This window comes from Carcharodon carcharias, chromosome 7, assembly GCF_017639515.1.
Source record: "Carcharodon carcharias isolate sCarCar2 chromosome 7, sCarCar2.pri, whole genome shotgun sequence".
In the NCBI taxonomy this organism is placed as follows: Eukaryota; Metazoa; Chordata; class Chondrichthyes; order Lamniformes; family Lamnidae; genus Carcharodon; species Carcharodon carcharias.
In genome coordinates, this window is record NC_054473.1 from 149202788 (window position 1) to 149224971 (window position 22184).

The 22184-nt window shown below is 44.0% G+C and overlaps 2 protein-coding genes across 2 annotated transcripts in view; both read left to right on the forward strand.

Moving 5' to 3' along the window:
* The window catches only part of LOC121280056 (ninjurin-2-like), a 57131-nt gene extending 39103 nt beyond the window's left edge, over nucleotides 1-18028 (forward strand). The window contains exons 2-4 of the mRNA XM_041191685.1: nucleotides 8581-8733; nucleotides 10435-10535; nucleotides 17881-18028. Of these exons, the coding sequence (XP_041047619.1) occupies nucleotides 8581-8733; nucleotides 10435-10535; nucleotides 17881-18028 (402 nt within the window). The remainder of the gene's footprint in view (nucleotides 1-8580; nucleotides 8734-10434; nucleotides 10536-17880) is intronic.
* Nucleotides 18029-21085: 3057 nt separating this feature from the next.
* Nucleotides 21086-22184, forward strand: part of vstm2b (V-set and transmembrane domain containing 2B) — a 56023-nt gene continuing 54924 nt past the window's right edge. The window contains exons 1-2 of the mRNA XM_041192489.1: nucleotides 21086-21217; nucleotides 21970-22154. Of these exons, the coding sequence (XP_041048423.1) occupies nucleotides 21145-21217; nucleotides 21970-22154 (258 nt within the window). The 5' untranslated portion in view covers nucleotides 21086-21144. The remainder of the gene's footprint in view (nucleotides 21218-21969; nucleotides 22155-22184) is intronic.

A 22184-nucleotide genomic window follows, 5' to 3' on the forward strand; every position in this document is an offset into this window, starting at 1 on the left:
GCACTGGGTCGCTGCTGAGGTTCTGAGTCTCCCGCTTAGGGAGGGTGGTCAGGCGCTAGTGTGCCTACGCACACAGGTGGCGACTTTCCACCTTCAGACCCTGCAGCGATACCTCTACGTCGAGCCTCCTCCTAGATGGTGTGCCCTGACGAAGTATTTCTTCCGTCAGGTGCACGGCCTGAATTATGACGTGCAGCTCCTGTTTATAGAACAGCTGGGCCTCGGTGGCTCCTTGCAGGCGTTGCCCGTCTTTTACCAGGACCTGATCAAAGTCTGGAAAGTGGTCGCCTCGCGACGCAGCTCTCCCCCGTCAGGAGTAGTGGCTATCGTCAGAGAGCCGCTGCTCAGGAATCCGCCCCTCCGTCCTTTTCAGTGGTTGGCGGAGAGGAGGGCTGTGGCCGCAGGGGTGACCAGGATCAGGGACGTGCTGGGAGGTAGAGGACTGGGCTGGATGCTCCCGCAGGAGTTGGCGCGTCGCGCGTCTGTGAGTGTCCAGGTCGCAGCCGATGCCATCCAAGACCTGAGAACGGTTGTGCTCGGACCCGACGTTATTTTGGGTCTTGAGGTGGCCCAGGTGCGCGGTGGTCTTCCGTCTGAACGTTCCCCTGTTCGGACAGAATTCCACACTGGCCCCAAGCCCCGAACCCTCCCTCAGGTGCTGGTGCCCCGCAATATGAGCCGCCTCGGGGACATGCCCTCCATGCCTTTTGGCACGGCAAAGAGGGGCTTTTTGTATGGACTGCTGCTGCACACCTTCCATTTTCTCGCCCTTGTCCACCGCCCGGACACGCCCTGGCGTTCCTTGTTGCCATCCAGCGGTGGAGGCCCCCGATGGGAGGCCCTCTACGGAGGTGTCCTCCCCCTTTCTATCGGGGACCTGGGTTGGAGGGTGTTGCATGCAGCAGTCCCCTATAATAAGAGGATGCATAGGTTCACGGACTCTCAGGACACGTGCCCTTTTTGCGGTCTTGTGGAGTCCGTGGACCATGTATACATAGGGTGTTGTAGGCTGCACTCCCTTTTTAGTTATTTGAAAAACCTTTTATTGATGTTTTGTTTGCACTTCAGCCCCACGCTCCTGATCTATGGGCACCCGGTGCGGAAGGGGGTCGGGAAGGAGGAGGACCTCCTCGTGAACCTGCTCCTGGGCCTGGCCAAGTTGGCCATTAACAGGTCCAGGCAGCGGGCGATCGACGGGGGAGTCCCGCCTGATTGTTTGTCCCTCTTCCGCGGCTACATGCACTGCCGGATGTCCCTGGAGAGGGAGCACGCGGTGTCTGCTGACATGCTCGAGGCCTTCCGTGCTCGGTGGGCACCGCGGGGACTGGGGTGTTTTGTTGACCCCTTTAATCACATTTTGATTTAAAGTTTGTAAGGTTCCTTTAAATTTTTGTCCTTGGTTTTACAGCTGACCTGAATTAGGGGCTGTGCCTGATTTATCCCAATTTTGTTGATTTGGTTTAATTGTTTTCATTTAAAAGATTATGAAGAGTTCAAATCTCACAATGGCAAACTATGAAACAATGTAACTTCATCTGAAACAGATGGAAACGGGTTTGTACTCGAAAGAGTTATATCTTCTTAACCTTCCTAACCCTGCTGCTACCTCTTTGTGCTCCCCGGACATCCACACGGAGGTGAAGGCAGCCTGCTGGCTGTGACGCTGTGTCTCTGATGACCTTGACAGGCGTCTGCTGGAGAGCCAAGCACTGAAGGTGCCTGGCCTTCTTTCGGAGTTCCAGTGTGTGGCAGTGGTACCCTCCTTGAGCTGTGAAGCTGAAGCTGCTAGGGTCACAGGAAGAAGGAACTCGGATCAGCTGGACACCCCCCGGAGTCACCTGGATCAATGGCCCCAGGTATGCACCTGCTGATGCCCCTCCCTACGGGTGCCCAAGAGCCCCTGGCTGACTCCTTGAGGAGAAGGGGTAGCTGGAGTGAGATTGAGCTGCCCCGCACGCCTCTCGTGTACACACTGTTGGAGGTCAACTATGGCGTCAGCAATAGAGTTCAGCTGCGCAGCAGTGCAGGGGTGACGTCCTGGCAGCCGCCACCCTACCAGTGTTGACCTCAGTGCTTTGCAATACTGGCGCTATCACCTCAGCCTGAAGGTGGACAGACTCCTCCATTGTGCCTTGCTATCTGAGGAGTGCAATGGATATCCCTGCCTGACGTTCCGAGCTTGCCTTTGCAGCTCCAGTAACTATGACATGACCGAGTCCAGAGGCTCATCATCTGACTCGGACTCAGCAAATTCCTGGCCTCCAGCAATCTTCCGAGTACCAGAAACCTGGGAAGTTCCTGCCGCCGCCTGCTGTGGATCAGACAGTGTGATGTGCTCACCAGATTGTGATCCCAGGGCTACACTAAAGCTAGGTCCCATCAAGGTGTGTGTCTCTGTGCTGGTGGAGTGTGTGGGTGAGCGCTGTGACGGGACTTCAAGGAGGGTGCATTCAGATTCTCCTTCAGAGGTTTCTTCAGGGCTTGATTGGAGGCCCTGGGTCATGGACTCCGTCGGCTGTTTCCCAGATGTGCCTGCAAAAGCAAGGAGAGTTATTAAGCTCATGGCAGTGGCCCGTGAAACAGGACACATCACTCAGGGCATAGTGGTCTGATGAATGTGGCACTGCTGGACCTTCACGTGGTGCAGCACAGCTGATCTCACCGTCAGCACAGGAATGGTCCAGATAATCACCAGCCAGCTGGATGGCTCTGTTATTAAAGTCCATGAGGATCTTGCTCAGGCATTTCTCCGTCGGTAAGTGACCTTTCCCTGTTGTGTGCCAGCTTGTCCTGCATAAATAGAGATGGAGAGATCATAAGCAAGATGCCTGCCTAGCCAGATGATAAGTATGCCTTGGCCTGTGTGGGTGGTGAGTGGTCCACGGACGGGATGAGGACAATGATGATGAGCATCACAGAGTGAATTGTGATGTCCCTTAAACTTGCTGTGAGTGAGGGCCCTTTGGTGATGGGTGCACTGTGATGGGTTTGTGAGTGTGTGAGTTGAGAGTGATGAGAAGAGTGACTTACCCTGGCAGAACAGAGGAGATCATTCATCCTCTTGCGGCACTGGGTGGCTGTCCTCCTTTGTCGGGCATTGGCGCTGACCATTACTTCCACCACCTGCCAAGCCGGATTAGCAATGTTACTGCCCATTCTGCGGCCAGAGTGGGGGTAGAGGACATCACAGCAAGTCTCCACTGTATCCAAAAGGCACTCGAGGGACGTGTTATTGAACCTAGGGCTGCAGTCTTTTTGCCTTTCAGGGCTTTTTGCAGCAGTCGTGGGCTGGAAGCGCTGACAGGTGTGCGCATGGCTGGACTTTAAGTATGGTGCCTGGTGTGCTGAAGTGGTGAGGTGATGGTATAGTGGGAGAATGAGAGCCCACCTGCCATGGAAACGGCATGTTTGCCAGGAATGCATAATTAGTGCAGCAGGTTTGGGACGATACGGTGTAAAAAGCCCCATTGCGGCCGGCAGGTAAAATAACATTTTACCCGCCCGCTACCGCACTTAGTGCAAATCTGGGACGATTCCACCCAATGGTGCAAAAGCAATGAAAAGCTTCAATTATTTTGCCCATAATTAGCACTGTTCCAAAAATGAACAGAAGTTAAATCAAATAAGTATTTTTACTGCCTTACTAAAGGAAAATCCTGATAAATATTCTGAATTATTTAGGGTAGTACAACAGAAGGTAAATCAAAAGGAAGTGTTTAACCCCAGGTCGGTAGAATTGGTGAGTTTTTAGGAAAATGTGAAGTTTCAAGGTATTGAAGTGAATAGCTCAGCCCTGCAGCATAAATAAAGAGGATATTGTAGAATATCTATTAGTCCCAAAAGCAAAATGGAGAAGGTAGACGGGAAGTGCAGAGATATAGGAGTTACAGAACTCACACCAGATTTGAGCATAGCAGGAAGTCTACCACAATAGTTAGTTACATGATTGTGACAGAGAAGCAGCGCATGAATAGCACAGACAAACAAAGATATTGGAATTGAGAGGTGTCATCTGGTCCTTAATGTTCTGCAAGCACAGCACTGAAAACATTTATATCACATGGAACATATCAGATGTTAACAGTTTTCTTTGCATTACCCCATTAGAAAAGTAATTGAAGTCTGGTATTATCACACACCCCACATATAACAGAAACACAACTGAAGTTTGAACAAATTGTTGGCTTCCTCTATGTATAGGGCACTACAAAAATCCTATCGCGTACCTAATAAGATTATTATGGTATAAATTTACAAATACTGTGGCTGCACCATAAGAAAATCAAATACTTCAAAATATATTTTCCAGCAGTACAATAATGCTTGTACTGAGGAAATCAAACATGATACAGTCATTTGAAGAAGATGGACAAATGGATGAACAATTCCACTGAGACATGAGCTAACATGATGGGGAAATTTCCCCAAGACTTGCGGGCAGGGCTGGAAGCAGTCTCGGCCAGAAAATTTGAAAAATTACATTGGGCTGTTTTGCCAATGTGTTCTGCCTCCAGGAGTAGGCAGAATGTGATGTCGGCACCTCATGTGGCAATGGTGGGAAGCCAATTGAGGTTCTTTTGGAAACACTTAAGAGGCATTTCCCAGAACTGGAATTTTACCTGCAGTGCACAGGACCCATGATCCATCTGTAATTCATCCATGTATAGCAGCCAAGTACACAGTTTGAGGTCCGGGAGGGTGACTTGCAATCTAATCTTTAAATGTGGGTAGTGACAAGCCAATGATTATCTATTGACAGAGATTTGCCATTGAAGAATCTTATTGAGATTGCTGTCATGGGTGATGCTCAAGAGCGAAGAAATGCTTGCCTGCTCCCTCAGCCCCGCTCACCTCCATTTTGCTCTGCCCTCTCATGGCAAGGCAGCACCATCTTCTCTGATACACCTCTAGAGATAATGCTGCAGGCTATAAGGGCGCACAGGGAGACAGTGTTTCCTATAGACAGGAGAAAGAGGATAGCCACAGAAAACAAGCAGACAGGGTTGGAGGTGGTTGAGGAGGTCAACAGCAGGAATGCTGGATACAGTGCTGCAAGAGATTCAGGCTAGGAAAGGCGAGTAACATGGCACATTCAGATATGAACCCCACCCCACCTCACTCTGCCTTCTTAAGTCTTCTCCTGCATATCACTCCTCAGATTAACACAACTTGTAGGTGGACCCACTCCTTTCTATCGAGACACCCCCTAACATACTCATCTAACCAGACACCACTAACACTCAACTTCATCTTATTGCAGTGTTATACCCATCTGCAAATGTTGTCCATCTATCCTCTCAAAATATTTCACTTCTCGCACTCATAGGTCTCACAGCAGAAGAGAATACCGAAGAAAAGAGAGAGGAAAAAAACTGGGCCTGACCCTCAAGTCATCTTCATGCTGACAGCTGTGAGGGAGGAAGCAATGGAGATTAGCTGGATCTCTGCATTTGTGCTCATTGGAGATAAAGAGATATGGCTCTTCCAGCTATCTGGTGACAGAATTAAATATCGCACAACCACATGTCACACAACACTCACTCATGTTGACTTGATGTCAACAACCTCTGAAATATGATCATCTGCACAATGATAACGTGGAACACTCTCACCTTGTCAGTTCCAAATCAAGCCTGTCTTCTCTCACAGGACCTACAATCATCCCTCAGGAGGCTCTGATTCTGACCCCTTGTACCCGACTCAGACAGGGCCTCACATGCTGCCTCCTCTCCTGACAGCCAGGTCTTCTCAAATAAAGGTGGAGGTGGGGCAGTCTTTGACAGCCACAGGCTCCAAAACCCAGAGGATATTGGTCACAAGCATCTAAACAGTCAGAGCAGAGACACAAGCAACCTGTCTCTAGTTCTGCTGAAGCCACAAGGATAACATCATGTAGGAGTACTAGAAAAAGGAAGATAAAGGATTTGTAGTTGCACAAGAGTATTTACTTCGGTGTTTAATTGTCAAATTTCTGATTAATTTTTTATGCACCATAAAATGTATTTCACTGCTCCATTGTTCCACCTTACCTGCCTTTGCCTGCTGCCTGCCAAGTGGCCTTGTGAGGAATGGTAGGACAAGAGTTAAAGGAGAGCAGTAGGTGTCCATAAGAAATAAATTGTTTAATGTGGGACTGCTTTGTGTTGGGATCTGGGTAGGTGGAGAGCAGTGCGTCCAGGTTTTGTCTGCCATAGGAGTGCCTCAGTTTAGCTGTAGCGTGCCTCAATGAGGCTGTCCCAGGGGTCCCTGGCAGCTATGTATGCAGCTGCACTCTCTTCCTCCTCCTCATCCTCCTGCTATTGCTCCTCCTGCTGATCAACTTTTTCTTGCTCCCGCGCTCTTTGCTGCACCCTGTTGTGCAAGGTGCGGCAGACCACTACCATTCTGGAAACCCTGACCACTGCATACTGAAGGCCCTAGATATGTCCAGGCAAATCAGTCACATCCTCAGTATCCCAGTTGCTTGCTCAATCACAGCCCTGATGCCCATACAGCTTCTGTGTTACCTTTCCTGCATGTCACAGGTCTCATCAGCTTCAAGGATCCATCTGCAGACCCAAGGTGTGAATATCTGTGGGGAGACATGACTGGCACAGGATGAATGCAACATTTTTTAAATGAGGTGGTGAAAACACTTACGTCATGCATCGGATATCCTATCACTGTCACCTCAGTAATGCTGGATATAAATTACACATGTATACAACGTATGTTCAATATTTCTTGGTAATTGGGAGGGTCAAACAGGATATAATTGGCAACAGCTAACACTTATAAAGTAATGTTGGAATTTCATTTCCTTAGTGGAGGCGCAACATGTCTGCAGTTGGAGAGGCTGCCTGGGGCTTTAAACTGCTACTGGGTATCACATCACTAATTAATTCCTACTTTATTGTCCCGTCCTCCCCAACTCCTCAAGTGATGCATTCTCAAGTATAGATCAGGCGATACCAAAAATATTTATAATTGTCTGACCCCAGAAAATCCACTAAGATCGGTGCCAAATCCTGCAACTGTGCAAAAATCCTGCTGTACGTAACTACACTAGCGATCATACTAAGGAGAAAAATCTGAGCTCCTCAGAGCTCACATTCTCTGTCACTTACTCATGTGCTTTCTCTTCTCCATTATCTTTGAAGGTTTTTCATGCAGGGCCTCATTGCAAGGGCAATGGAATATAAAAGTAGGGAGGTTTTACTGCAGTTGTACAGGCCCTTGGTGAGACCTCACCTGGAGTACTGTGTACAATTTTGGTCTCCTTTAAAAAATATATATAATTGCTTTAGAAGAGAAGGTTCACATGACTCATCCCTGGGGTGAGGGGCTTGTCTTATGGAGAAAGGTTGAACAGGTTGGGCCTAAAAACAGTGAAACATATGAGACTCTGAGGGGACTTGATAGGGTGGATGCCTTGAGGAAGTTTCAACTTGTAGGAGATACTTGAACCAGGAGACAGACTTTAAGAATCAGATGTCTAGGGCTGAATTTTACAAGTCGGCAAGCGGGGTGGGGCCCACTTGCTGACGCGTAAAGTGACGTGCGGTGACATTGGGGGGAGCTCCCGACATCACCGCACCCGATTTAAATTTTCAGGAAGGCAGGAGCGTTGACAAATCAGCTGCACGCCTGCCAACCTGTCAATGGCCAATTGAGGTCATTGACAGGGTCAATTAAGCAATTAAAGGACCTGCCTGCCCAACCTTAAGGTTGATGGGTAGGCCAGGAGCCCCGGCGGGAACAAGAAAAAACATGAAACCTCATCTACCGGCGGGATGAAGTTTCATGTAGGCTTAAAAAAATTTTAATAAAGATTGTGTAAAAATTATGGACATGTCCAAAGTCATGTTCTACTTTTATCTTTTTTACATGTAGAGCCGATCTCCCTGAGACTGCACTTAGCCTCAGGGAGATGAGGCGCTCTTTCATGTGCATGGGCGAAAGAGCGCACTCTCGATTTTGGGATAACCCCCCCCGCCCACACAGGGAGCACATAGCTCTTCTGTGCGGACGTCATGCTGGGCAGGCTTTAACTGGCCCGTCCACGTAAAATGGCGCCATGCCTCCAGTTGGGGGCGCCGATCGGAAGCACGCCCATATGCACATGCCCATCAACTTTCCCCCCAGTGGGGGGAAAATTCAGCCCCCTACTGTTTAAGATGGAGATGAGGAGAAATATTTTCTCTCAAAGGGTTGTTAGTCTGTAGAATTCTCTTCCCCAGAAAGCAGCGGAGGCTGGGTTCTTGAATGTATTCAAGGCAGAGTTAAACATATTTTTGATGGACAAGAGTCAAGGATTATGAAGTCGGGGGAGGTGCTGGACAGATGGCAAAGTGGAGTTGAAACCACAACCAGATCAGCCATGATCTTATTGAATGATGGGGCAGGCTCAAAGACCTGAATGGACTACACCTGCTCCTAAGTCTCATATTCCTTTGAGTAAAAGAAGAAGCATGGTTTAAGGTGTTTTATTGCAGGTGGTTTGGGTTTGTTCCAAATTTAGTTCCTGAGTTCTTTTGACATCTACCTTTCTGCTAAATTCTGAAATGATACACAGTATTTACAGTCTACTTTCTATTCCAGGTAATAAGGAACATCAACACATATGCCAGAACAAAGACCATTGCTCAGGGCTTTCTAGATATAGCCCTATTTACTGCAAACGCATCACAGATGAAACACCTCCTGCAACAAGGCCCAGGAATACAGTTTTACTATTTCCTATTTGTTCTGTTGGTGTGTATGTGAAATACTCTTTATTACATAATACTATTAAAGTGGCTTCAGGACCCACTGTTTAGGATCCATTGCATGTGATGGTACAACTATTGTTTTTGTTGCAAACTATGAATTCAACATTACTACATTATAACCTACATTTGTGGTGGTATATTGGTAAGCCAAAGCCATAATTTCAAATCCCATCACAGCAAATTGTGGAATTAAATTTAGTAAAATTCTATCATTTGTGGGATAGAACCAGAAAAAGTGATCATCAGAGCTGCTCAATTGTTGTAAAAGCAGAAGTTTTTGACAAATGTTCTTCAGGGAGAGGAAATTACCTGTTCTGATCTACATTTGATATCAGTCTGATGCTATATGCTAAACTCTTAGGGCCAGGATTTTCCGGTTGTCGGGCGAACTTGGCAGGGATGAGCAGGAGTGGCCGTGAATCAGACCGCCACCCGCGATCGGCCATAGCTGCCATTTCACGCTGGCTGGTCAATTAACAGCTAGCCAGCATGAATCACGTGCTGCAGCGCTCAGTGTTGCCTGTGTGGGGGAGGGGGGAGGAGGGTGAGCGCAGAACTTCGCACATGCACATGGGTGTGCACAGTAAAACTCCCTGAGGCACAGAGCTGAAGTGTTTTGAAAATAAAGAATAAAGAATTTAAAATTGTTAATAACATGTCCCTTCATGCGACATTGTCCCGGCATCATTTCACACTCGTGCGATATTTCGGTTGATGGGCGCGCAAGGGAGTCGGCAGCATACCCGCCAACAATAAACAGGCCTATTAAAGCCATTAAAGAGCTAACTAAATTAAACTTTTTGCTGCCCATCCAACCTTACGTTTGGCAGACACGCGAAAAGGCGTTGTCGTTGAAAATTTTTATTTCTTTTTAAATCACTGATCTAAACCCCATCCCACCCGTGGATGAGGTTTCACAAAAAATCCAAAGGCCACTTGGCCTTTTCGCCTGTCCGCCAAACGTAAGGTTGGAGGGGCAGCAAAAAGCTTCATTTAATCAGATCTTTAATGGCTTTAATAGGCCTGTTAATTGTTGGCGGGCATGCTGCCGACTTCTGTGTGTGCCCGCTGACCGAAATATCGTGCGAGTGTGCAATAATGTCGGGGCACTCGCCCAATATCATCATGCGTCATTGTACACTTCTTCGGGTCAAGGGCATGCCCACTCGACGGGTGCAATATGCTGCCCGTAATCTCCTCTGGACTGCCAGGGAATTTCATTCATTTGGAAAAACAATTACTGTGGCATTTATGGATGGACAATAAATGCAGCCGTGTCAGTATCACCCTCATCCCCAAACAAATTTTTAAGATGACTCAATTTGGTTCTATTTGCTATGATTCAGTTCCAAAAAAGAATCAGTGATTGCTCTTTGTTTATTGAGAGGTTTGAAGTAGTAGGGGTTCAGTTATTCGACATTTAAAATGAATTAAATTGTTAAATAAGACAACTCATTTCCTCTTAAATGGTTCACTTGTAAGAAATGCATAGACAGAAAAGCAAGTTTTCTTCTGTAACAAAACAATGGTACATTTAATTATGCTTCAAGGACATTATGCTAAATTTAAGTATGTATCAATGATAAACCATTTTTATGGTGATTAATGTTAAATAATATAATGGGCTCTGTATATTGTTACACACTACAGGTTTTGTCCAATGTTAACATTTGTTGTTTTGCAGTGCATCTCCATCATACTTCAGTTGATTGTTGCAGCCCTGTTAATTTATAAAGGATCAAAGAACATAGAATGTGATGATCCTGAACGCAGGCTCAGTGACAGGTATATTGGCTCTTACTATATATATATATATATATACAGCTTGTTCTTGAAGATTTATCTTGTCTTTCACTTGGTAGCCCATATATTAAGATTTAACTTAAAGCAGGCAAAAGATTTCTTGCATAATATGTATGTCAGTGGATTAGCTAAATAAGAATGTGGGGGTAAAATTACAGCACAGATGTTTCCAGTGCAATTCCTCCAAAATCAGCCAAACCAATGCAAAAGATCACAGAATCTGAAGGGAAGGTTATGCTCTTAAATTTTTTGCACCAGTTTAAAAAATGGCACAATGGAAGGCGGCCCTGCTCACAGAACTAGCCATGCCCACAGGTCGAATTAAGGAGCACAATAAGTTTCTAATTGTGCCAATTTGCAGGCTTTTGGGGGTGAGGGGAGCTTCACATTAAGATGTATTTTTAGGCATGGGGCACTAATAGGCACCTTTTTATTTTTTTCAAACATCAGATCAATTTAATTTACAAATAACTTACAAAAGCAAATTTTGCCTTTAATTGACAAAGCAACTGGCTACTGTACACTAATGAAACTAGTAAATAGTTTGTATAATTTTTTTTAAAGCCATGTTTAGCTATTTAAAATATAGTTACTCACACCAGGTGCTCGACTAGGCTTATTCAAAATGCTTATTTTTTGTAATAAATCCCTTTTCAGCTGCATCAGTAAAACTGAACCAGGTTACCACTCTTAAAGACACCAAGGAATACTTTCAATGCTAGAAAAACAAAGCAATTATATTCTAAAAACCTGCCCAATTGCGTTGCATTTTATGATGAAGTCATGTGATTATGCAAATAAGTTTGAATATAAATGTGAACTGTCACTTAATTTTGGAAAACCAGTGCAATTTTTAGCGTAATTTGTGCTCAGATTGCCAATTGCACCCAAAGTGAAAACTCTGTACCGTGAATCTTGCCTGGCAGGGTCAGACATTTTCCTCATAGCTCCACTAGCCAATGGATACAGAAGCAATAAGGATTAGAATTTCTAAAGGTATTCAAAATTGGAAGAAAAGACAAACTTACATGCAGGCATGTTTTGTGTTAAGTTATCATTAGAACACTCAAAAATTTAATCAAGCAATGAAAAGTTTCCCATTTGTAGAGCAAATTCACAATGCTCCATTTCAACCCAAATTTTGCGAAAATGGTAAGTCTTTCAAATAACGCTGTTAGTATGATACCATTCATTTTTTTAAATTCCCTAACTAGCATTTTGAATCAAAACAGTTCTTTTTCCGTGTTTGCTATCAATTATTGTTCAAATGTTATCCAAAATGGCTACATTACTTTCCACTGATTATATGCGAGGATTGGTAGCATTCTCTTAGGCAGAAATTGTAGTACTTAACATAAAAGTGGTGATCTCTGCCCACAGAAGTAAAATGAAAATATCATGATTTGACTCATTTTCATCTTCTTTGCTCTTAGTTTGGTAATATAGCAGAGTATAGGCAGCTTATTAAAGAGAGGCTATTCATCAAAGACCAACCGAACAGGAAAATGTTTATACTTGTGACCTGACTTCTTAACTGATAGGCAATCAAATCTTCTGCGTGAAAATTATTTTGATAATATTTGGTCCATGCTGCATATTCCACTAGGCTTTGTTTTTGTGTCATGGAGTTATGTTAGAACTGTAGTAAACAAATCAACTTATTATCTGAGAGAGGTTGGAGCAAAGATTGACACTGGTCATGTGATCTCTGTTCAACGTACAATGACTCCAATGAGGTCAAAAAAGAGCTTTTGGAAAAGTTACTTATGATCTTACACTGTCTGCTCAGAGCAGGAAGTGACATTGGACAGCAGCCAAGAAATTACTTCCCTGGGGCCAAAATGAGTCTGTGAGCCTGGGTTTGCGAGGAATAGTTGCTTAAAGGTAAGAAGTAGGCATCTATGAAACCAGAAATAATGACTACTAATGACCCAGAAGGGAATATGAAGTGCAAGTGTTTGGGCTCAGAATTACATAATCGCAGAGAATGACAGCTTGGAGTAGGACGATAACCTTTCTGGTTATGTGGACTGTTGTCATCAGGATTAGAAAGAGAATCTATGTGGAAAACAGCAAAAAGCTGCTTCAATCAGTGAGAGACATGAGTGACAGTGAGCTATGCCTGCCAGGAATGAGAAAAAGAAATTATGAGACTGTAAAAAACAGAAACACAAATTTATATGGTTAGAGAGAGCCAGTAGCTCTGTTTGTATTGGACAATGTTTAATAGTCAGAGTGGGACCATGCTTAAAACTAATGTGCATTACGTTTATTGCACATGTGCATGTTATTTTAATCCTTATCTTTTGCCAATGTTTTAACTTTATTACCTGTAAGATTAAGGCTGGTTTTAATATATTGTGTTTTCAAGGAAAGGACACAGCATCTAGTCTACAAAGCCAAAGTCAATGGCCCCAATATTTACTGTGGTGAGGTTCTGGAGCTATTGGTGTTGAGGTGGTGGCACGTGGTGGTGGGTGGGTGCAGAGTTTGGGGGATGGATGCCAGAGTTATTGTCAGGTAACCTAACTCCAAGCATGCAATGTTTCATTTGAATAGATTTCCTGTCTGAAAACCAACCTATTGACATACTTGTCTACCTGTCAGGCAGGGAATGCTCAGAAAAGGCCATTATTATATTTAGTTTTTTCTGGGGATACCAATTGCAGAGGACAGTTGGGGGGAGTGGCGCAACATGGTTGGGAGTGTTGGGGGTGATCACCAGATACTCAGAGGAGATTGGGTGGGGGTAGGGTTCAGTGAGAGATCAGGGACAGAGCCAGGGGCTGGGATGGCGATGTGGGGGTTGAAGGGAGATTGTGGCAGTGACAAGGTGTTCACAAGCCAGCTGGTTGGGTCAGCTCCAGCTGGCCCGCAAGTAGTGCACTAAGCTGATGGATCCAGCTCTTCACCTTCTTTTATCTGCTGGTTTTCCCAAGGCCCAGGAAGAGAGACTAACATAAATTAAAAATAAAAACCCTATCTAAACGAAGGCATGTCACCTTGTTAATAGGTTTCAGTGATTAACATGCCACATGAGAGCATCCGTTAACACCTCAGTTAAAACCAGTCTTGCACGAGTTTGAGACGGTTGGGTTCCTGTTTCAGATTTCATCATTTTAACTGCCCATCCAATCCATTTTTTTAAAGTATCCAATAACATTTTATTTCACTGAATGCATTTGTTGTGCCTTTGAAAAACCTGCACTAGGACTGCTTAACAATAGCTCCCACTGCAAACATGTCATACAATACAAATGTGTTGACAGATAACTGTCCATATTTGGTATTGTAACATCACCATAATCCATAAAAAGAAGAATTTAGCCACAATTTAGTGTTTGTTTTTGTTCATTTGTTTTCAAAACCTGCTATTAACCATTAACTATTGAACAGTTAATCAAAATATGTCTCTACATGTTGCATAATTATACTTTTTCAGACATTATGAAATTTAATAAAAGGCCTTCAGGCTCTATTTGTGCTTAATTTTTTTACATAAATCATTTTCTGCAAGAAAGCTCTGTCAGAATTGACTCTAGATATCTGGACAATTAATAAAACTGTACTGGTGATAGAGGGATACTTTTATACTGCAACACCTGAACAAAATAAAGGGACAGCAACTTTTGCCATTTTCACCAGAAAAATACAAAATTATCCTTAAAGCCAAAGTCACTGATAAAACCTCTGACATGTAAAGATAATGCCCCAAGCTAAAAAAATATAATTTTCAAAAGTTTCTTCAGAGTGGGAGGGCAGAATTGTTGTTCAAGAGAAAGAGTAGAAAGATTTTTTTAAGGATAAAAGAAACAAAACTCAACACTTGCAATTGATGTTGCTGTGGATATATTTTTTAGAATGATAGAAAGCTATTGGAGAAGTTCTTAAACAGCAGCTAATGCCACCTGCTATATCAATAGCAATGTATTAGACATTAACGAAAAAATTAAATCATTGTCTAAATGACTCAAATTACAGTGAGACAAGTAGCATAAAATGGATTGCAAGTTAACAAAAAATTCCTAATGCCATTGCTCAGTTAAATCCAACTATAGGTTTTGAAAATGAGGAATCTCTAAATTTAAAGCACATTAAAATGTTAAATTAAAATGTCACTTACTAAGAGGTAGCAGAGCACATTGTAGCCATAATTGCATTTGCTAAAATCTCCAAGATATTGAAATCACACTGTGCAATATTAGTAACACTGACATCAATGTATATGTATGAAAACTCCTCTGTTCACTAGGTTAACGAAGATCGTCATCCAATTAAAATTTAAAAAGTTGTTAATACCACACAGCATTTCTTAATTCTTAAGAAATACTTTTGTTGTGTTTACATATTCCATTGCCTTTCTTTTAATTCTGGTACAAAGCTGTGTTGCAAATTTCAGCATACATCATGTTTTAAATGTTGAGCATGCAGCTTGTGGGATTAAGTATGCAAAATCAACTGTAACTATTATCAATTATTGAATTTTATTTGATCTATGTGGTGCCTACAACCTGGCACATTTCTGTTCTTACTGCTGCTCCAAAAAAGCAACCAACTGTTCCCAAACAAATTGCATTTTACCGGGTACAATCTAAGGGTATCATTATTCCACAACTACTCTTCTGAAACAGGTAGCAACTGAGAGCAAAGCAAGGCTGGCAGGGCCACATTATAGTGCTAGTCCCATTACTCTCTGGTCAAAGAGAATTGAAACCTTTAGAATTGAGGATTAGACAGGATGCTGAGTGGGGCCCCCAAAAACATAAAGCAATAAAGCAGAGATTGATGACAATTGGCTTATGACCGTTATAAATATACCTGCTGGCCCTTTAGATGAATTTCCACCTTCGCTACCTGGCAATACTAGACACCTATTTCACACAGACATAATTTAAGGTCAGCAGTAATGAGCCGTAACAATGGAAAGTAGTGTGTGTAATACCATCACATCATTACCACCTCATACAATACGCCCATCTATTTTAAGATGGACATTTTGAGGGTTGGCCTGAAATAATGTGAAACTTTGGATTAGTGGGAATGTGAACAATTACAGATCTCCCCATATTTCTTGTCTACAGTACTAAAATGTGCAGTGTAATTGGCTCTTGAACTAAGTTCAGATCATAAACTTTTTCGAAAGGTTTTTGAAGCATATCTCAAGAAGAGAATTATCTCTAGCAACCAGCATATTATTTCACACAAGCCAGTCCTGTGGACTCTGTTCAAACATTAGAGAGGTAGAAAAATAGCCCAGTTCACAGACCAGCTCTTTTACTTTGGCAAAGCCTCAGTAAGACTTTTCATATCAGTGTATTCGCATAGTAATTATTTTATCACCACAATAGAATTTTACTGTGATTTTCTGCTAAGTAGGTACCCAGCTATATCGCCTAGCTTTTTACTGCTTTGTGTTTGGACGTGTAAATTTTTTAACTGTGGTCTCAGCATAAAGCTGCTGTTTCACTCCAGGGTGTTTATAAAACAATTGCTGTGTTAATGGAGCCTAGAATGAGAAATGTTGCAAGTGGATGCACTAGATATCCTTTGAATTGTGTAGGAAATTAAATTATTTATTAAATTAAGCTGATGGAGGTTCTGCCAATTTAAATTAGATGCAGAAGATAGACCTGATTTAATATTTTTAGTGATGCCACTAAACTGTTTGTGTGGCTCAATGCATGAACAAATATAACAGAACGTGCTTAATCACATTAAGTAATACCATTACTTATTGATTTATTTATTGTTGTGACATTGCTCAGGTTTTGTAGCTGACTACTTCTGAGAGTTGGAAACATTTTAATTAGACATATTAGGGGAAGATTTCTGTGTGTTATTTGTAGTAAAATCATAGAGGTTTGTAAAGATATTTTTACAAGGTCACTACATAGATTCCTCCATTGTGGACTTGCAAATACCACTTGCTTTCTGCTTAAAAAAACTATCATCATCATACTTTGAGTAGCTAGTGTCAATAGCAGGCAATTCCTAAGCATTCTCAGGATGAATATAGCAAGTAACTGGTGAATAATTAAGAGGGTTTTTCCTGCCCTTCTCCCATTTCATGCTAAGTATGAGCAAAGCACTCTGAGGCCTGCCCTTGGATCCCCATGGACCTTTGAGCTGGCAATGATTCATAGGCAGGCAAAGTGCCATATTTCCTGGTGCTCCTTATCCTGGGGTGCCAACCGATCAGTGACCTGGAAAGTTAGGTGGGAGGCTACACCCTCCCTCACCTCGCTCGTATGCCCCTGACAGGTCTGCACTTATTGAAGGCACAGTTCAAGCTCCACCTTTGGAAACCGAAGGACAATATCAAAGGTTAGAAACTCAGTAATAACATATTCTGCCCCTTTTGCCTGACCTTTGCCTATGGTATTAAGTGTTCCCAAGTGACAAGAGTTAGGAAAATCACCCTTATAGACCCCAGTTACTCTTCTCCAACAATGTCCCTAAACCCCAAAACCCCAAATATAATTCAGCAGCAAATGTAGGTTTTCCAGCTGGATATCCTGGTCCCTCTTCGTGAGGCTGTTAATTTAATGCTAATTTTTTTAACCAAATTTTGTATAGGTTTATGCTGCATGTCCAATCTTCACAGAGATTGGGTTGAGCTTGCTCATTACACATGGCAGCACCTGGTGACAAAGGAGCAATGGAGGCAATGATCCAAAGGTTCACTGACCAAGCACCAAGTGATTGTGGGGTGATAAGGTGGGGGTGGGGTATCATGACCTCTCTCCCTCCCCCCACCAAACCATACCCCCCCACCCCACCCCGCCCTCCCACAACCCCCTCCACCACCCCCCCATCCCCCCCCCCCCCCAAAATTGGCTCTGCTACTGGATCTATCACTGGGTAAAAACAAAAAACTGCGGATGCTGGAAATCCAAAACAAAAACAGAATTACCTGGAAAAACTCAGCAGGTCTGGCAGCATTGGCGGAGAAGAAAAGAGTTGACGTTTCGAGTCCTCATGACCCTTCGACAGAACTTGAGTTCGAGTCCAAGAAAGAGTTGAAATATAAGCTGGTTTAAGGTGTGTGTGTGGGGGCCGGAGAGAGAGACAGAGAGGTGGTGGGGGGGGGGGGGGGGTGCTGTCAATCACTATCACTGGATATGTCAGCTAACCTCATACTAACCTCAATTAAAATATTTAAATGCTGGCATTGATTACAGTGCATCAGTCCATATAATATTAACAGGTTCCACCTTGAGAGCTTTCACATGCAGCCTCCAAGCTGACACTCATAAAAAAAAGTCCGCATGTCTTCCACCATGACCTTGATGTATTTGATTCCTAGCTCTTTACTCTTTGTTTTCAGAGTACATCTGCTGAATAATATTGTAACCGGTTTGATCCTGGTGATCACAGCTGTCAATGTTTTCATCACTTCCTTCTGGTTCAGTCCTCCCCACACCACGCCAGAGGAGCAGCACCTCAGCCCAGTTGCCACCTGCACTAACTGTTGACCATTATTTGTGCCCACAATAAAACCGGCTGCAGAAAAATAAAGTACAACTGTACAAGCAAACGGCTCCGTCTTTTATTTGGCGTCCTCTCGTCACCAATTAACGGTTTCACCTTTTTGTGCCCAGGCTCACGCACATTACAGTACAGCACAAACAAGGTACCACAACTGTTATCTGTACACGAGTTAAAGATGTTTAGCAACGGATGCCTTCACATTGGGGAAGGGAGCTCTGACAGACTCTTCCAGTTGTCGCTAGACTCAAAACTCCAACATAAAACGATGTTCACGTTAATCATTAAACTGAACCACTCTTAAAGGTCACAGTTAAAAGGGCGCTGATTTCAACTCTTCTTTGTCTAAAACTCCACTTTGCCGAATTAATTTACGACTCCCTTTAGAAAGGTTTGATTATAGTTACCGGAGTTTCTCGAATTCCTTGTTGTGCTTTTTGAGGGGGTAGACATTGAGATCTGGATAATGATATCTGTCAGTATTTCAGAAGTGTTGCATCCGCTGCTTAGTTAATTCCAGATGCGAATGTATTCGCAGTTGGTTGCTCAGATGTGTAGATAGTGCGTATCCAAAAAACGAATTTATACTCAAAAGCAAAATACTGCAGACGCTGGTAAGACTCAGCAGGTCGGGCGGCGTTAACCTCTACCACCTTTCGACTCTGCTCAAAGTCCCTGAAGAGCTAACCGAGTTTCTCTCTCCACAGATTCTGCCTGACCAGCTGAGCGTTTTTCAGCAGTTTCTGCTTTGATTTTCGAATTCATACTCATCTGATTGGTTCGTATGATTTCAAATGGCTATATGACGGTGTGTGGATCAACCCATGCATTTCTGCAATGAATTCAAACCAAGTCTTTAGGGAAAGCAAAAAAGCAAAACAACTGATTTTACAACGTTTAGCTGCAGAATTCACGTTGCAATGATAAATCGCAGCAGCCCCCAGGTTAACACTGAGATGAGAGGGGTACATTCCACACTTCTAGTTGCAGATATCGAGTACATACATGCCTGCTTGCCACGTTTTGCTTGAGAAACGTGTTTAGACTGAGTTGAAATAAAAGCAGAAAATGTTGGAAATACTCAGCAGGTCCAGCAGAGAGAAACAGAGTTAAGGTTTCAGGTCAGTTAGCCGGTGTGATATTATTGTACCAGGCGTGTTTGCGGGAATCCCGACCAGCAATGGATCAACCGCACTAAGAAAACGCCAACAAACTTACCCGAATGTGAAAAAGTCACTGGTGTCAGTTTGGAGCAAGATGAAGTGGAACAGGAGCTCTTTCCAGTTGAACAACCCCTTGATATTGTAATTCTCAATGACGTTCCCGCATGATGACCGGATTGACATTTATGAAATTGTTCGACAATCAGGGAAAGCCTAAACTGGACATCCCACTTACTCCAAAATAATCCGGTATTCGCCTTTCCTTAGCAGGTCTTATTGTGGTTTAAAACCTTTGAAACAAAGAGCTGGGAAATGAGAAAGAGGCCCTCCAACTAAAGCCCAATGTAAACGCGAGGTTTGCGGAGATGCACAGTACATTACCAAGATTTCTATAAGTTTGCATCACGCACTTCAAAGGAATGGGGGGTGGGGGCGTGTTTAGGTGCTAATATCGCCGCTTGGGTAGTAAGATGTGTAATGGATCGAGACCATTGATAACTAATCATTTGGAACAAGATAGAGGGGCGAATGTGCGTTCATTAGAGAGATGATCGTATCAGGGTGCTGTGCTTTATATTCGACCACGTTATCCGCAGCCAACAGTACCTACAGCTTTCAACTTGAAACAGCATAGTAACAGTATCTGTTAACTGGGAAAGAGTTGAGGTTGTCCATTGGGTCACCAACTTGTAAAAATCCAACCTCCTCTCAGGTAAACGACACACACTGCCTTGTGGATTAGAGAGAATTTCCTAATTAGTGCTGCGTGCTATTTTTCAACAGAAAGTAGTCGTCCCTTAACATTACTCTCGAAAACAAACATCTGATTGAAATTCGCCCTCTTAATCCTTGCAGCTAAATTCGTTTCGGATTAGAATAACATCCAGGCAAGAGGCACGGGTCTTGCTTATTATCCCCAAGGGTTGTCTGATTACAGGATCCCGAGTGCATCACAATACAAAATGCACCTTTACAAGCATCTGTAATGTGAACCCCACCACCCCCCCGCCCCGCCCCCAGTGTGACTGGAAGATATTTGCTGTGGATGTAATGTTTGCTCGGGACATATGGCGCAAGCGACAGAATTGGCAACTCGGGCTCCTTTGGGCTGTCTGCTGGTCGATCCATTACGTGAGACGTCAGTTTTATTCATTGTCCCGGCAGCTTCTGGAGGCTGTTGATGTGGGAGCCGATCGAGCTTGTCTCTGTTTTTTCTCTCTCTCTCTCTCTCCCCTGGCTGCCTGTTGGCTGAGATTTTCGTGTCGGTGTTTGATGTGGATGTTGTGTGGAAGCGCACGGTGCGCGCAGTGCTGCTGCTGCCGTTCTTTGGAGATGCCCAGGAGCCCCCTTCGCCTCTCCTTCCTCTAATCCAAAAAAAGTCACAAGCAGCAAGAAAGAAAAGGCAAGACCCCCACCCCCCCCCCCACCCCCCAACCCCTCCCCCACTCCAATTCCGTGAGAGGCACATCTCCCACAAGAGCCTGGAGGGATCGGCTGCTGACTCGGTGAGCTCTTCCCGGGGATCAGAGACTTGTTTGCACAGGGATGGGTGCTAACCAGACCAGCTCAGAATCATTCCCCTGCCTCTGGTCCGTGCAGCCACATCCGCTCTCTTTGTGTGGGGGAAGTAACGGGTGCTTCTGATCACACCTATTCCGAATATGAATTCAAGCAAGACGTGTTTGTGAAGCTGGGCACCTCGGTCAAATACCAGGGGCTGCGTTTCACCGCCAGGAATAAATCGAAGGAAGAGGTCCGATCAAGTTGTCGATCGCGTTGCTGCTTATCAGTCAACCAGCACCGAGTCCTGTGTTCCACATTTGTAACCTTGGGAAGCGATATTTGAGGCTCTGTTAACTGGGATGGGATTGCAGCACTCCAGAGGGCTCGAGATCTAACACCGGCTGGCGTTTGTTCTGTACCTTAAAAGTCTCTATGAAATGGAAAATCGCGGGATCGCCAATATTCTCTATTACTTGATGCTAAACGCACCACTTTTGCTGTGTGTTAACGGTGAGTGTTGTTTTGTAACTGATGCGGGCATCGTCTCATTGTACAGCTCGGTGAGTATCAGTAGCTTTGACCAGGCTGAGGCCACGGGAACCAAAGTCAAGTAGCCAAAAGAAACCAAGTGGACGCGGCATCTGACTCAGTGATACAAATGACTGGCAAGTGTTGAGTGGGCATTTTACAGAATTATTAATTTCAATCTCGCTGCGCTGGGAGATGGTAATTCTGGCGAGAGCCTCAAAACACGTCGCCACTCAACATTCTCTAGTTGTAAGAGTTGCGGCATGTCCTGTTTGTAACTGCTCCAGACCAACTGAGTGGGATCTTACTGATATTTCTAACCGCTGGGATGTTTAGACGATGCATCATTCATTTGATAAAGATTTGACTTGCACTCAAAGTTGCATTTGTGTATGTGTGTGTATGGGTGGGGGGGGGGGGGGGGGGTGGTGGGATTGAGCGATTTTGGGCTGGTGTTTTTCATTCGTAATGATATAATATTGTGATTGTTTTTAAGTATCGGTAGTTCATCATTCTAAAATAATGGACGCGCGGCGTTTAACTATCAGTTAGCGTTTCATATCTGTAGGAAAAGTCAATTTATCACTTACAAAGAAACAGAAATAATAAGAGTAACTTAAACGATTTCGGCTTTCCACCAAATCTAGACGCTTCGCTGAATTGAGAGGAAACTACTCTCGAAAGACTTATTTTGTCTGTTAATTATGTCTTATAATGTTCCCTTTTTCTGTCAGCAACATTTCTTGAAGTCCCCCAGGATGTGACTGCTAAAGAAGGCGATGACATTGAGATGTCGTGTGCGTTTCGAGCCAGCGGGACCACCTCGTATTCCCTGGAGATCCAGTGGTGGTACCTGAAGGAAGCTGCCAAGGAGCTGGCACACGAGATGACCCTCGGCGCCCAAGGAAACAGGGCCAAGGTAAGGAGGCAAAAAAAGGCTGGAGGAGGG